The sequence below is a fragment of the Etheostoma cragini genome, chromosome 12 (genome assembly GCF_013103735.1).
Source record: "Etheostoma cragini isolate CJK2018 chromosome 12, CSU_Ecrag_1.0, whole genome shotgun sequence".
NCBI lineage: Eukaryota > Metazoa > Chordata > Actinopteri > Perciformes > Percidae > Etheostoma > Etheostoma cragini.
The window spans coordinates 8,128,008-8,142,514 of NC_048418.1; the positions used below are offsets into that span (position 1 = coordinate 8,128,008).

General features: G+C 40.2%; 2 protein-coding genes across 6 annotated transcripts; both read right to left on the bottom strand.

Moving 5' to 3' along the window:
- Positions 1-1,348: 1,348 nt before the first annotated feature.
- Positions 1,349-8,433, bottom strand: LOC117954345 (phosphoglucomutase-1-like). Of its 4 annotated transcripts, XM_034888089.1 has the most exons (12): positions 8,027-8,433; positions 6,978-7,140; positions 6,577-6,723; positions 6,343-6,468; positions 5,402-5,592; positions 5,158-5,312; positions 4,839-4,954; positions 4,609-4,744; positions 3,636-3,819; positions 3,342-3,470; positions 2,528-2,649; positions 1,349-1,765 (listed from the first exon to the last, which is right to left on the bottom strand). In XM_034888089.1, the coding sequence occupies exons 1-11, from the start codon at positions 8,375-8,377 to the stop codon at positions 2,560-2,562; spliced, it is 1,788 nt and encodes a 595-aa protein (XP_034743980.1). In that variant the 5' UTR covers positions 8,378-8,433; the 3' UTR covers positions 1,349-1,765; positions 2,528-2,559. The 4 variants fall into 4 exon arrangements, with proteins under 4 accessions (XP_034743980.1, XP_034743979.1, XP_034743981.1 ...); XM_034888088.1 differs by lacking the exon at positions 1,349-1,765 and having other exon boundaries at positions 2,413-2,649; XM_034888090.1 differs by lacking the exon at positions 1,349-1,765 and having other exon boundaries at positions 2,413-2,649; positions 6,978-7,476; positions 8,027-8,126.
- Positions 8,434-10,478: 2,045 nt separating this feature from the next.
- On the bottom strand, positions 10,479-14,403 carry LOC117953997 (angiopoietin-related protein 3-like). 2 transcript variants are annotated; one of them, XM_034887440.1, is made up of 7 exons: positions 13,809-14,403; positions 13,056-13,166; positions 12,578-12,698; positions 12,159-12,272; positions 11,698-11,793; positions 11,173-11,454; positions 10,479-11,066 (listed from the first exon to the last, which is right to left on the bottom strand). In XM_034887440.1, exons 1-7 carry the CDS (start codon positions 14,313-14,315, stop codon positions 10,825-10,827), a joined length of 1,473 nt encoding a protein of 490 aa, XP_034743331.1. In that variant the 5' UTR covers positions 14,316-14,403; the 3' UTR covers positions 10,479-10,824. The 2 variants fall into 2 exon arrangements, with proteins under 2 accessions (XP_034743331.1, XP_034743332.1); XM_034887441.1 differs by having other exon boundaries at positions 11,182-11,454; positions 13,809-14,401.
- Positions 14,404-14,507: the final 104 nt, after the last annotated feature.

The following is a 14,507-nucleotide window of genomic DNA, read 5'->3' on the forward strand; positions in this document are numbered from 1 at the left end:
CTGCTGCTGCAGGACCTGGAGCTCACCGCTATTGTTCCAGATTGACTGTTAAAAAGTGTTTAGATAATAAAAAGGTATTTAACTAGAAGTGGGCTTATGATTCAGGCGGACTCCCAAGACAAGACGGTGCTCACCCAACTGGCCAACAGGAACGTGGCCCCGCCCACGACACTGTTTTCACAGCGAGAGAAAAATGGAATCGAGAGCAAAGATCCAGGTTTATTATTATTTTGAGAGAGATTTTACGTTTTTAGAGACTTTTTTTTGAGAGAATTTTTTTCACACTGATAGCAGAAAATAAACACATTGTTAAAAAAAAGAGTTAAAAAAGGTATTTTGAGAGAGTCTTTTTTGCTATTATACCAATGGCAAAAAAGACATTTTCTCTCAAATATTTTTTCCTCACATAAAATGTTTTTGCTATCAGTGTGATAACTTTTTCTCTCAAACATTTTTTTCTTCTCTCAGATCTTTTTTCCCCCCACATGTATTGAAGAAACGATTATAGCTCCATGCTTCCACGCTTGTGCTGTGTAATTACTTGTTACTTTGCTGATTACCATTTTACATACTAAACATAAGGTTATTTTATAAAATATGTTACAAATAAAACTACCCAACAGTGTGTTAAGTAGTTCTAATAGGCTTCTGCTCGACCAGCAACAACATGTAGGCCTACATGTTGTTTAGTGCTTACACATATGCATCAGTTATAATCATCTTATAATATAATAGTAAATTATAATCATAAAATAGATAAACACTCACAGGAGTCATAATGAATACTTTTACTTTTGACACTCTTAAGTGCATTTTGCTGAATACTTGTGTACTTTTACTTAACTAACATTTTTAAAGCAGGACTTTTACTTGTAATGGAGTAATTTCACACTGTTGTATTCCTAATTTTACTTAAAGATATGATATGTAGTATTTCTGCATTAAGAGGTCTAAAAACGACTATACCTATGGTATGTATTGTATTTTTCTGTTGTTTACTAAAACCATCCCAAATGTTTCCAACAATGTTCGAACCCAGAGAAATCTGTCATTTTAATCAATGACATGGAGCGTGTCATTCTCACTTATCAATCACGTCATATAATCTTGGACCCCTCTAGTTACTCTAACTTCCAGCATTACACAGGAAACACCCCAAAACACTAGATATTACGTTAGAGATTAATTGTAAATCATACAATGTCACAGAATTATACTCAGTAAAGCAATATATCATTTTTTCTGCCATACAGCATCATTTTTCATTAATTACATGTAATTGCAACACAGTACAGTAGAGACCTAACTTCTCCCTTCCCTTATATTTCATTATAGATCCAGCTTACTACAATGTGCTACGCCGCTTAAGCAAATGCTTGGTTGCTAAACTACACAGTAACGTCATAAGGTTTACTTTTAGTAAAATTGTTTTGACCATGTCAACAGCACTGGGCTACCCCACCACCCCGGTCCGTCAGCCTCAAACCTCCGCCACTAAGAGACTTTGTTGGGATAAGAGTGGACAACATTAGTGCAACTAGAACCCACAATAAGATGAACTCAAAGGAACCAGAGGTAAACTCAATGTGTGTCCCTCTTGTTGGGCATCAGTGTAATATGCAGATGAAACCAGGAGAAAGGTAGAGCACTTCAAAGGGCATGTGTGATCACAGAGCTGGACCAGATGTTAGCGGACTGATGCTGCTGCCATCCAGATGGATATCATGTCGCCGCCAGAGCTGGATGAGTCTCTCATACATGTTTACTGCAGAAAAGAAGGTTTAGTAATGGTAAAAAATATCTAACCAACTCCACATGGGGTTATAGGGAATCATGTTCTAACACATCTCACAATATTCTAATGTTGCTTTGTTGTAATTTCAGAAAGGTTACTCCTGATATGGAACATTTGTGTCTACACTCGAGCTCATCCTTCAGTACCAGGCACTCGGCTGCAATTTCAGATTTTTATTCGCTGATGAGTTTTAATTTTCATGAATGAAGGAGTAGCTACGGATGATCCAAATAATGTAAGGCTTCATTGAGAAACGTTTACTTTCTTATTATTTTCCTAATCAACCTGATGCTAACTTCAAACATGAAGCAAACATCCTGAACGTGCACAGCATATGTGACAATACGCAGTCTCATGACAGAAATTCTGAGTTTTGATCACTAGGACTGCTGAACCTTGCGGCTTTTTGCCAGTGACTAACTGGTTTAAATTACATTTGGAACAATTACAAAAGTGAAACTGACATAATTTTAAAACAATGACAAGTCCAGAAGGCACAGGTGTTTGTTGCAATGCAAAAAACGCACATGGCACACATGACCCAAAAAATAAAAAGCAGTTTAATGTGGAACAGATGAAATCACTGTGGAACAGATGAAATCACATTTTAGGCTAAAAAACACTGACTGTATTTTAGCCTAAAATGCAAACTACTGCATGTTGTGCAGCTGCAACTGGAACTGAAGCTCAGTTTGTACAAAAATCAGGAAAGAAAAACAAAAAGGAGATTACTTAAGCAATGAGGGAGCAACATGTGGGAGGAATCATGTGATGACTGATGGGCCACTTCGACCTGTCCTGTGATGGAGCTGGGAAATTTTCAGAGCAATGGTTGCCAGGGGTGCCAGCATCACCTGATCCAGACAAGGATGAAATGGTCAGGGACTGAAGCATCTGGCTGCCAGATGCCACTGGTGCATTTCCTAATTTATATTTAACTATAACCCGGCATACTATTCAAAACTGTTGCAACTTAGATATATTTCATTCTCAAATGTTCAAATTCAGATATTTGTCCTTACGATTTATGGTTGATACATTAAAGGAGACATACAATGCTCATTTTCAGGTTCATACTTGTATTTTTAGTTTCTACTTTAACATGTTTACATGCTTTAATGTTCAAAAACACATTCTTTTTCCTCATACTGTCTACCTGAATATACCTGTATATATATTCACCCTGGGTATACAGTACTAACAGGCGGGGAACCAAATGTTTTTTCTGATCTAGGCATCCCACAAAAACATGACTACTTGTCTTCTTTCACAGTTTGTGGGTTTGTAGTTACTCCTGATACTTAAATGTATGAGCAGAAGCACTTGAAAGTGAGTTTTTCATTATATGTCCCAATTAAATATTTTAATGAAAACATTAGCGCCTGATATGTGAGGTTATGCCTGTCCTGTTCTTCTCAACTATACAACACTATCAACACTTCATATAGTGCAAAAATATAATTTCGTGCAAATTATAAGACTGTTTTTCTGTATTGTGGACTATTTGGCAAAATTATTTCTGAAATCCTCGGAATATATATTTTACCTGCGTGTCTTCAAAGATTTGCTCCTTCTCATAGCTGTCTATGTAGATTCGAACTGTCGCCCCATCACTACCTGTTCCACTGAGTCTGTAGATGATTCGAGAACCATCAGAGAAGATTATCCGCAAACCCTGCAGTGAAAACAGCCCAGTACAGACTTTGCTTTTAGAATCAGCAAGCACAAACTAAGCTCCAATGCGAGAAGACTCTGGATACCTTGATTGTGACCAGTGGCTGCATTCAGTATCTGCACACATGAAAACTTTAGTATTATAGGAACACAGCTCAGTGTGTACCTGGTTCCTGGAGATTGTGCTGTCGACCGGGTCTGTGTACTCAAAGTTGTCTGCTTTTTCCACTTGGTAGATCTTGTCCTCCACAGCAAATCTCTGCTTCACGAAGGACTTTCCAGAAATAAAAATTTCCAAATCCTCCATCATCTCACAGGCTACATCTATGTCTATGTTCTCATAGTCATATCTGGATGAAAAAAAACAGATATTAATAACATACGTGTTTAATTGTTTTAAATTTTATGTAAGTATCTTATTTTATAATTAAGGGGATGTAAACAGTCCAAAATTTGCTAATGAAGGATTTTTACGATTATTTGTAACCACTGTAAGTCAGCAACTAATGTTGACAACTAAATGGTTGTGTATTTATTTTATTTTATTTTATTTTATTCAATAGACAGATATGAGCCTGAAGCTGATGTGGTTACAGTGAGTACTGAAGTCAACATAGGTATATTAAGCATTTAGGGAAGCACTGGATGGTGGTAATTCCTTGACATCATCATTTTACGTTTTACAGTGATTCACTCACCAGTGCGTGGCTAGAAAGAATACATATTGGCATGTATGTACCACTAGATGTCAGTCATGTCCTGTATGCGTCTTCCTAAAACGTCTCTTACAATTTTTTAGTTGTGTTAGTGTATTATTGTATTTTGAAAATTAGTGTTGGAGTTTAGATTACAATGTGTGATTTTGGTCATACAGTTAACTGTTTTGCCAGTTGTGTGTTGTAGGTGTGTTGGTGCGTTAGAAGTTTAGGAAAATTGTCATGGCAATCGTAAAAAACGGTAATCATCAGCCCAGCTTATCTATTTCAGATAAATATGGAACCTCGTTCCTACACAGAAATAATTCAAGCACTGATTCACACTTGATTCTCTTTTTTTAAACTTGTAGCTTTTGATGGATGATGCAGTACACCTCTGAATACAGACAGAAAAACAAACAACAGAGGTGGGTCACATCTCACCTGGTGAAGTAGTTTCTTCCATATTTTAGCCAGTGGTCCTTTAGAATATCCTCCACACTCTGCCTTTTAGTGGCCAGGATGGACAGCCATGCCAGCACGGCCCACAACCCATCCTTCTCACGAATATGGTCTCCACCTGAAAGAGGAAATGAAATGATAAGAATTCACATATTATTTCAATTAAAATGGAGCATTTATGAACCTAAAACCATGTTGGAGAGATTACGTACCTGTACCAAAGCTTTCCTCTCCACACAAAGACAGTCTGCCTGCATCCATCAGGTTCCCAAAGAACCTCCAGCCAGTGGGAGTTTCATATAACTCTATTTTTGTTGCCTTGGCTACTCTGCGGGAAATACAAAAGAAGGAAAGAGTATTCTCAGAAATCACAGTTAACCATTGACACAACAAAATTTGACCGTCAAATGCAATGATTGTATAACTTATTCAAATCTATTTGCACTAAAAGTACAGTACGTTTGACACGGCTTCAACTAGGGAAATCACTGTCTCATTGGTTTTGATGTGAAAGCTGGGCTGTATTTTTACCTGTCTAAGGCTGCGCTTGTGGGCATGCTGCGTGCGAAGCCTCTCACCCCTGTATGCTGGAAGTATGGGATGCAGAAGATGTTGTCAGCAATCACAGCCAAAGAGTCAGGTGGGGCGACGAAGAAGCCGTGTTTACCAAGGATCATGTTACGGTCCTAGAAAGCCGACACACATAGGTTAGAAGTTAGAAGTTGTATTTTATTTTAGAAGATCTAAAGAAATAGATGAACAACAGTACACACACCCCATCACCATCGAATGCTGCACCAAAATCATACTGTCCTTCTTTCATGCTGTCAACCAGATCTGCAGCATAGGTGAGGTTAGGGTCTGGGTGTTGACCCCCAAAGTCCTCCAATGGGACACAGTTGACAGCAGAATTAGCAGGGCAGCCCAGCTCCTCACAGAGGATTCTCCTCACATACGGTCCTACCACTAGGTAGCACACAGAGGTGACAGAGACAGTGAGGAGTGACAACTGGTATAAAGACAATGATGAACTACTAAAGTCAAATATGGTGTTGTGTGAAGTAGAATGAGGCCTACTAAAAAGAAAAAAAACTCAGCTTGTGTTGCTCCGGTTATAGTTAAACCAATATAGTTAAACATATTTCAGAGCTAAATGTGTCATGTCTAGTCCCTGTGTCATGTTTCTGTGTTAAGTTGGTGAAAGTCATGTTCTCTGTTTCCTGTTTTATGTTGTGTCACTTACGTGTTGCCAGATTGTTGACTTACCTTGTGAGTCTCACTCTCCAGCGTATTCCTAGTGTTGTACAAAACTGGCAGTTTGGCAGAAAACGTCATCGGTATACAGTACAAGCAAAAGGTCTAGACAACACTAGAAAACTAACATCAGGAATACGCTGGAGAGTGAAAAACACAAGGTAAAACAACAATCTGGCAACAGGTAAGTGAAACAAGGGGGTATAAAGACACTGGGACTGGGGAAGACGATTACACACAGGTGAGACACATTAGGGCGTGGGCAAGCAATCACAAAAGGAAGTACAACAAGACAACACAAGGAATAACGGAGAACATGAAACCAACTAAACACACAAACATGACACTGGGACTAGACATGACAAAATGTGTATGTTTTGACATAATTATCTTTCTGTCATGCTTTCAGAGAACAGAGAATCTATTTTTGACATTACATGCTCATGTTAAATATCCTCTCACCTCCATGCATGGCATCTAGTCTTATCTTGATGTGGTTTTCACCAGATAGAATTTCCTTCAGAGCAGCAAAGTCAAATATGTTCCTCAACAAGTTAGCATAGGATTCCACACAATCTACAATTTCCACTGGATACACCCACAAACAAGAAACAAACACGTATTTTAAATATTTGGAAATGTCAAAATCTTCTCTTAATTTAAGGTGATAGATGACAGACTAAAGCTGCACGTCACCTGTGAAGGGTTTGAACTTGTTTTCCAGATCAAACATCTGTTTGCCCAGGGTTGTCAGATCCACTTGCATTCCAGGGCAGATGGCAAACTCCTCAATGGTCCTGCTGATCTGAAAAATCTTGTTTGTGACAGCCTCCTGGGCTGGGCCTGGATGCAGTAAAAAATCTCTAATATTACATTTGATTTGTATGATAGAACCACAGCTAGCACCCGCCACTAGTTCTGCTTATATTATTGAGGGATGTTTATTGGTATTTCATTTCGTTCATGCAGACAAAGTCTTAAACTTTATCAGTACTGTCTGTGCCACATATCTGAATGAGACCTCATAAAGCCTCTCGTAACACTATTTTTCACTTGGCCGATACCTCAGCATGCTTTCTCCTCTCAAATTACCATACCTCCATTTGCAGTGTTGAACTTAATGCCAAAGTCTCCATCAGGTCCACCAGGGTTGCGGCTGGCAGTGAGGATGATGCCACCGATGGCTTTGTATTTTCTGATTACACAGGAGATGGCTGGTGTGGACATTATCCCGTGGTGTCCAATGATCATACGACCCACCTGAGAAAATGTCACACAGGTGTGTGTGTGTGTGTATGTGTGTGTGAGTTGTCTGACATTAGTGTGTATCTTAATTTATCTGAGTGGGGGAAGAGAGGGATTAACACTGAATATCAGGTTTGGTGTGTGCATGCTTCCTTCTCAAAGTAATGGGGACTAGACTTTCCGTTAATGGATGACAGTTATTATGGCACACAAAACGCACGTTATATTATGTGCAAGTATATTTATAGTATAGTTACTACAAATCCCTCTAACCATCCTACGAAGAAAGCATCAGAATCGCAGTAGTTATGTAATTTAAACTCTGGGGCCGTGGAGAGCCCATTACTGGTGCTGGCAAGAGAGTAGAACACAAAACCGGTTATTTTTTAAGACACCAGAGTAGCCACCAGCTGCAGTAGCAGCAGGAGCTCCAGTTACAGCAAAGATATCCTTTCATTTCTCAGAGTTGTAACTTGTAGTACTGTTGTACTGCATTATACTGTCTTCTCTCACTGTCTTACATTGATTATGACTTACAAATACTGGCCATTTATATCATGTTTTAAGTTGATAATAGTATCAAAAGTAGCTGCAAATTACAATTTTAACTAATCGCTATTTAAAAATTACTGCAAAGTCAAGTTCCTCTAAATACCACCATGTGCCAAATGCTGCAAATAGAATACTAAAAAGACATGAGGCTGGAACAGCAACAATTAGGTGACACAAACATACACTTTCCAACACGCACCAAACAAACCCACTGAAGCACTACTCAAGCATGCAGATATGAGCACGCACACACACACACACAAACACACACACACACACACACACACACACACACACACACACACACACACACACACACACACACACACACACACATGGTGACACTGACCCCGTTGGCAGCTGCCATCTGCACAATGACCTCAATAGCTGTTCGGTTAAAAAAGCGGCCATCTCCCCCCACCACCATTGTTGATCCCTGGCGGTCACGTAAGTCAATAGAGGAGAAGATACTCTGGATAAAGTTGTGCAGGTAGTTCCTCCTAGACTGGAATACATAGACCTTTTTCTTCAGGCCGCTAGTACCGGGTCTCTGGTCGGGGTAGGGAGCTGTGGGGACAGTCAACACCTGCAGAGGACTGTTATCCATTGTTTTAAAATGAGAATCCAATCTGATGCAACAGCGTAGAGAGCCTGGGGGAGAAAAATATTGTACAGAGGGAAACCCCCTGTCAGTTGACATGGGGAACCATACACAGAGGCAGAATGGGAGGGTGTAATCTTGACTCCGCCTGTTATTTTACTGGAAGCACAGGATTACACTGGCACTTCTGAAGCCCAAAATAACCTTTCAAACTAATGTGTGAGCAGAGGTAGGAGGGGTAACTAAAGACACTTCTTCACACATGTGCAAGGAGATCACTGTCAAGGCTGCAGGCCCAGTCACAAAGAAGTAGTGCGTGTGCGTGTGCGTGTGCGTGTGCGTGTGCGTTTGCGTGTGCGTGTGTGTGGGTATGTGTATGTAAGTAGGTGTTAAGTGAGCTATTTGTCCATCTGTGAATGGCTGCAGCTGTACTAGGAGAAGAAGAAGGATGACATCTCTTAGCAGAGAGGTACTCAGCGCTATTTAAGGAGGGGATATTTTCCCTTTCTTAAAAATGAGTGTGTGAACAGAGAATGAGTGGAGCAATCAGAGTTATTAGAGGCCCGGAGTTTGTAGATGCGGTTTTAAGACAGTGTCTGTTTACAGAACATGATTTGTCATATCTAATTATAAGTGCAGTGCAATCAAATCAGAGTGGGAGATATATGCATGAGACAGACCAGCACTGCCCTCTACAGTTTATTTAGGGATTCAACACCATAGTACAAAAGAGTGTGGCATCACAACCTGCCAGTGCAACGGTTCGTAGTAGTAGCATGAACATGCATTTGTCATTCATTTACTAGACTTAGGCATGAAACAAGTTGGTGTGTTTAGTTCAAGGATTGCATTACTCTGGGCCAAATCTCTGTTGACATAGAAAGACCATGCTGTGCCTGACCAATGTCAGGACAGCAATCAATCTACAGTCTATAATTATAAACCGAACATTATGAGTTTAGATAGGTTTGATCAGGCTTTTCATTATGTTTTTAGGTACGAATACCCACACTTTTATTTGTTTAAGTTAATAAAACAAAGCAAATATATCAAAAATAGAGTATGTAAGTAAAGATGAGTTTTATCTAGCTATAGCAGTTGTTGCCTTATGGCCCCTAAAGATGAAGCAATATTTACTAAAGATGCCTTACTCGTTACAGATGTCAGTGAGTTATAAGCTGTTCCATCAAGGATTTTCAGATCATTACATTTAAAGGTACTGTTCTTGACATTCAGGAAAAAAGTGTTCTGGAATTGTCTCCACACGGCTCTCAAAGACCTGAGACCAGAGCTGTCACTTCCCTCGTTAGATACCGATGCACAAGGCACTTGCATGCACTTACATGCATTCACGGATGGACAAGCTGTCAAAAGTTGCACCTTCCAAACCAAGGCTCGCCAACTAGCACTAGTGTTAGCTTGTAAGTTTATGGAAAGTCTGTCGATTTTATGTAGTGCCCCACATACAGATGACTGACGCCAGTACCCAAAGGTCTGTGTTTACACAAAGGGATAAGTCCGCTGGTTGACTCACTTTAGCTGGTTGACAACTGATAACTTTCCCTCTTCAGCATTTGGGTTAGCGCCGTGCCATTGTAAACAACACTGGCTTGACTGCATGTGTCATCCTCCCCAGCTCCACCCTCTCATCCAAAAATTGTTCAAACCAAGATGGCGACGGCCAAACTGACAAACTGGAGGCTCCAAAACAGCAGTCTACTATCCAATGGGTGACGTGACCAATGCTATGTCCATTATTATTACAGTCTATGATTACAACACATAGAGGAAGTTTGACTTCATTCTATGCACAGGATGCCATTTCTCCACCATGTCTCTCCGTAGCAAATTTGTGTTCAGAATATCGAGTACAGCCCCTTTAAGTGAAGTGAAACCATTAGTCGACAAATCAGCAAATACTGTAAGCTCTTAGCAATTATAATGGGTTCATTTTTTAACCTAATGCAAATGATTCCCAAATCCAGCCTGTTAAATGTAAATAATTGCACGGTTTTTCTTAGTATGATACCGTATTTCATAAGAAAACCATGGTCAATTGTGGATGTCTTTAGTATCCTTTTAATTCTCTCCCAACTCCTAAAATCTTATCTTGTGACTCCTTCAAGGGGTCCCACCCCATATTGGGAACCCATGCTGTTTGCTGACAGTCACTGTGACCCAGTAAAAAAACTGCTCATACATGGCTGTATGTTTTAATTTCTTCTCCATAAGCTTTGACCTCTGAGATACAGTGAGTGTTATGGTAAGATACATATTGCATGCTAACTGCATTTCAGTGTATTTCAGATTTCACAATATCTATTGAATTAGAGATAACCCTGGCTTTAGGTAGTAATACATTCTTTAGTCTTTCTCAGTTTAGCACACAACAACACTTAGAATTGTAAAGCTTATTTAGTGTCCTCTGTGACTTCATGTACTGCAACGGGACACATCTTCCTCGGTTCTTAAGCCTTCCTAAACCATAGCTGGCCCAAATGAAGCATTTCCAAGTCTCTCCAGGCCACTATTTAATGCAAATTTCACTAGAGAATTCTGGTGCCGGATCTCAGAAAGACACCTGTCTCAGATGATGCTGCAGTTGAGGAGGTGGTGCTGGGGGAAGACACATGGTGCACAGAGATCTGAGTGAGCTTGAGGGAGTGAGAAGCCTTTTGGCCCGGCCTCCACTGAATCCCTCTCCTTCTCTCTGAACGCCCCTTAGGTCTCATGTGGAAATATCTCCCATTCAGATTGGTCTCTCCGCAGGCGTTGAACCACCATCCACCTCGAAGATGAAAGAAATTAAATGTTGTGCGAATGATATTGAAAGACAAGTATTCATTAACCCTCTTTGCATCACATGAGGATAAACAATTCTACTACATGTGCACCTGCTGTACCTGTGTAGTTGTGGGCACAGTTGGTGTCCTGGTGATTGTCATTGTCCCTGTCCTTGGTGGAGAACATCATGCCCGTGTGGTTGCTCATGGGGTCCGCCATATCTCCTGACAGATGTGTGAGATGGATGGTGTAGTTGCTCTCAAGACCACTAAGATAAAATCTGTATTCTATGAAGCGACGGCCCTGTTTCCAGTCTTCCAGCTGGAATTGAAGGACAGAGTTGCCCTGAGCGGCTAGAGCATGGATCTTCCTGAGACCCAACCAAAACTCCCCTGTAAGACAGACATCATTAAGAGCTGGTATGATTTAATAAGCGTCTTTGATAAAGAAGTGATGCAACACTTATATGCAGAGATGCAGGCATACTTTTGCTTATAGAAGTTATGCAATTGAAAATGTTATAATCCTTAATATATACGCAAAGTAATTTAAAATTTGGCAGTTGAGAATTAATTTTCCACTGTTAAATGGGTAACTACGTTGAAGAGTCTCAAGAAGGGAAAAGCATCTCTCACCTTGAAAATCTCCAAACCCATTTTCATACTTGTCCCAGATTTGATCAAAATTCACTGAACCATCCCTCCTTCGCTGAATGACTGTTGCTCCATGATCTAAAACGGATTAAATAGAAAAAAAACGTTGACTTAATTTAAAGTTATAATCCTTAAAATGTAATCCCTTAGTTTAATACTGGTATGGTCGTCATTTTTTTCAACATTTGCTATTTAATGTATTTAAATACTGTAATAACTTCTATTTGTATAAGTTTTCATCGTCAATGGCGGAGTCTACCATTCCTGAACTGGACTCAAAGTGCCTTTGAACGTTCTAGAAATTCTTAGGAAATGATTTCACCTTTAAGTAAGATAAAAGATAGACTTAACAAAGACTAAACAACGCTTCAAATATCATCTTTAATAAATAAATAAAAACTACTGCTGTGGTAAAGTTCAATGTTTGTGGGACAGTACAGTACTTTTGCTCATGTCACAAAAGGCCATAAAGGGCTCTGTTCCGGTGGGTCTGATGGCGTAGACGCCGCTGACTCCTTCTCCTCTGTTGAACAGGTCGCTGCAGTCTGATGGCAGATCTATTTAAAAAATGACCACAAACATAATGTCAAACTTTAAAAATCCCCGCATAAAGATTACCTGTAAAGTAGTAATCTGGAGCAGACAAGTGGAAGTGCTCTTGAGACCAGACAGTTAACACTCCGTATCAGCTGCATCAATAGAACTAATGTGTTCAGGAGACAATAATTGGTTGCTCAGTAAGGTCTGAAACTGTGAATGTACCAGGCTGGTAAGAGTTAATATATAAACTTGCTGATATAGTGTATGACAAATTAAAGATACCTCATCTGTATATAATTATCATTTTTATTTTATGTCTTACTCATCATGTTGGTGGTGCTGGTAGAGCTTGGGATCACATAAGGGATGAGTGTTGGTGCTTCGCTGTTCAGGATTTCAGGCATCCTCTCAATGGTCTCCTGGGTCAATGTGTTGACTGTGAGCTGGGGTCAATAGTTATGGTAAAACTTTGGTTTACAGACATAATACTCAGGATGACCATGCAGAAAGACAAATAGCAATCCACACATGACAAAAGGTTTAGGTTGTTATTCTGCAAAAGTAGAAGCTTTGAGACATGTTATAGCTATAGCTATACATACTGTAGATATACTGTATATTTACATTTCTGTATTTATTGTTTACTTAATGTTAATGTTTAATATCTTTTTTTAGTTATGTTTGCACAATTTACCAAGGCCAATTCAACATAAGTTTACTTGTTGTGGCAGTAAAGCTTTTTTCTGATTCTGATGCAATAGAGTGATATGGATGACATCACGTGCCTCTCCGTCCATTACCTTTTGCTCCAGAGTCTTGATCATAAGGCTTTGGTGGTTGAGCTGGTCACTCTGCTCGCTCATGGCCTTCAGAAGCTCCGTAATGCTCCGCTCCTGGCTGTGGATCACTTCCTGACAAGGGAAGAAAGTTGAAATCATGGGAATTGTTAAAGAAAGTTGTTATTTAATTGTTAATATCATGCATACTACTCAGTGTCTGTATTATAGCAGTCATACATTGGGTGAACAAATGCAAAACAAAGAATAGATTTCTTTGTTTTTGTACGATTAGTTTTTGGGAATGTTTTTGACAGGAAGACATGAAAGGGGAGAGGGGGGGGGGAATGACAAGCAGCAAAGGGCTGCAGGTCAGAGTCAAACCCCGGCCCGCTGCGTCGAGGAGTAAACCTCTATATACAGTATATGGGCGCCCGCTCAACCAACTGAGCTTCCTGGGTGCCCAAAACAAAGCATAGTTAAGAATAAAAATACATGCTGCTTCTTAATAATAGTGTCATTCAAAAAAAAAAATATCTTGACACTGTTGTCTCCATGTATATTTCCAATCATTTGTGGGTTATTTTTGTTGGCCTCAAAAAAGTTTATTTCCTCTTCTTATTTCTTCTTGTGATAAAAAAAGGCTGCACAAAGAAAAGTTGCCATCCCACCCAGAAGGGACTCATGAGTCAAGTTTTAGTTTCAGTGTTGCAGCTAAAAGTTTTTTTTTTAACCTCAGCAACAAGAAACAATGCTTACCAAAAACAGATGACTCACCTTGAGACTACTGACATCGCTCACTTGTTCGCTTGTCACCAGGCCGTGTGTCAGGCTACGCAGCTTCTCCTCCATCCCATCCACCTTGTTCTGTAGCCGACTCTTCTCCTGCAGGATGCTGTCCACTTTGGAGCTAATCTCAACAGACAGGCCCTTGATCTCTTCACTGTTAGCCTTCAGTACCACAGTGGTCTTCTTCAGCTCCTCTTCTTCCTCTTTAATTTTGCTGGCAAGCTCTGATAGTTGGTAAAATGAATGGTCAAAGATGTTAAGCTTCTGGAGGATGTCATTTATCTGTCCTTTGGTCTTCTGCACAAACTCCCGCAGGCTCTGGCCCAGCTGAAGGAGGCCGTTCGCCAGAAGTCGCACATCGTCCAGAGCAGCAAATCGGGAGCGGGTTCCAACCGGGGCCTCGGGCTGGGAGACAGGCTGCTCCTCGTTGCCACAGAGGACAGGCACACAGGCAGCAGCCAGGGCCAACAAAAAGGGAATTAGTACAATTCTCATTTTGTTGTCGAGCTGCTTCTCCAGCTGTGTGTCGGTGATGTTAGGTGAACAACTGGCAGCCCTCTCCCTCAACTATGACCGGACAAACAGTTAGGATCCAGGGCTCCCTTTATACACACTGTCTGGAATCAGGTCAATGATTAACCTGTTTATCAGAACAACATCTACATGGATGAAGTACAGCAATTTCCT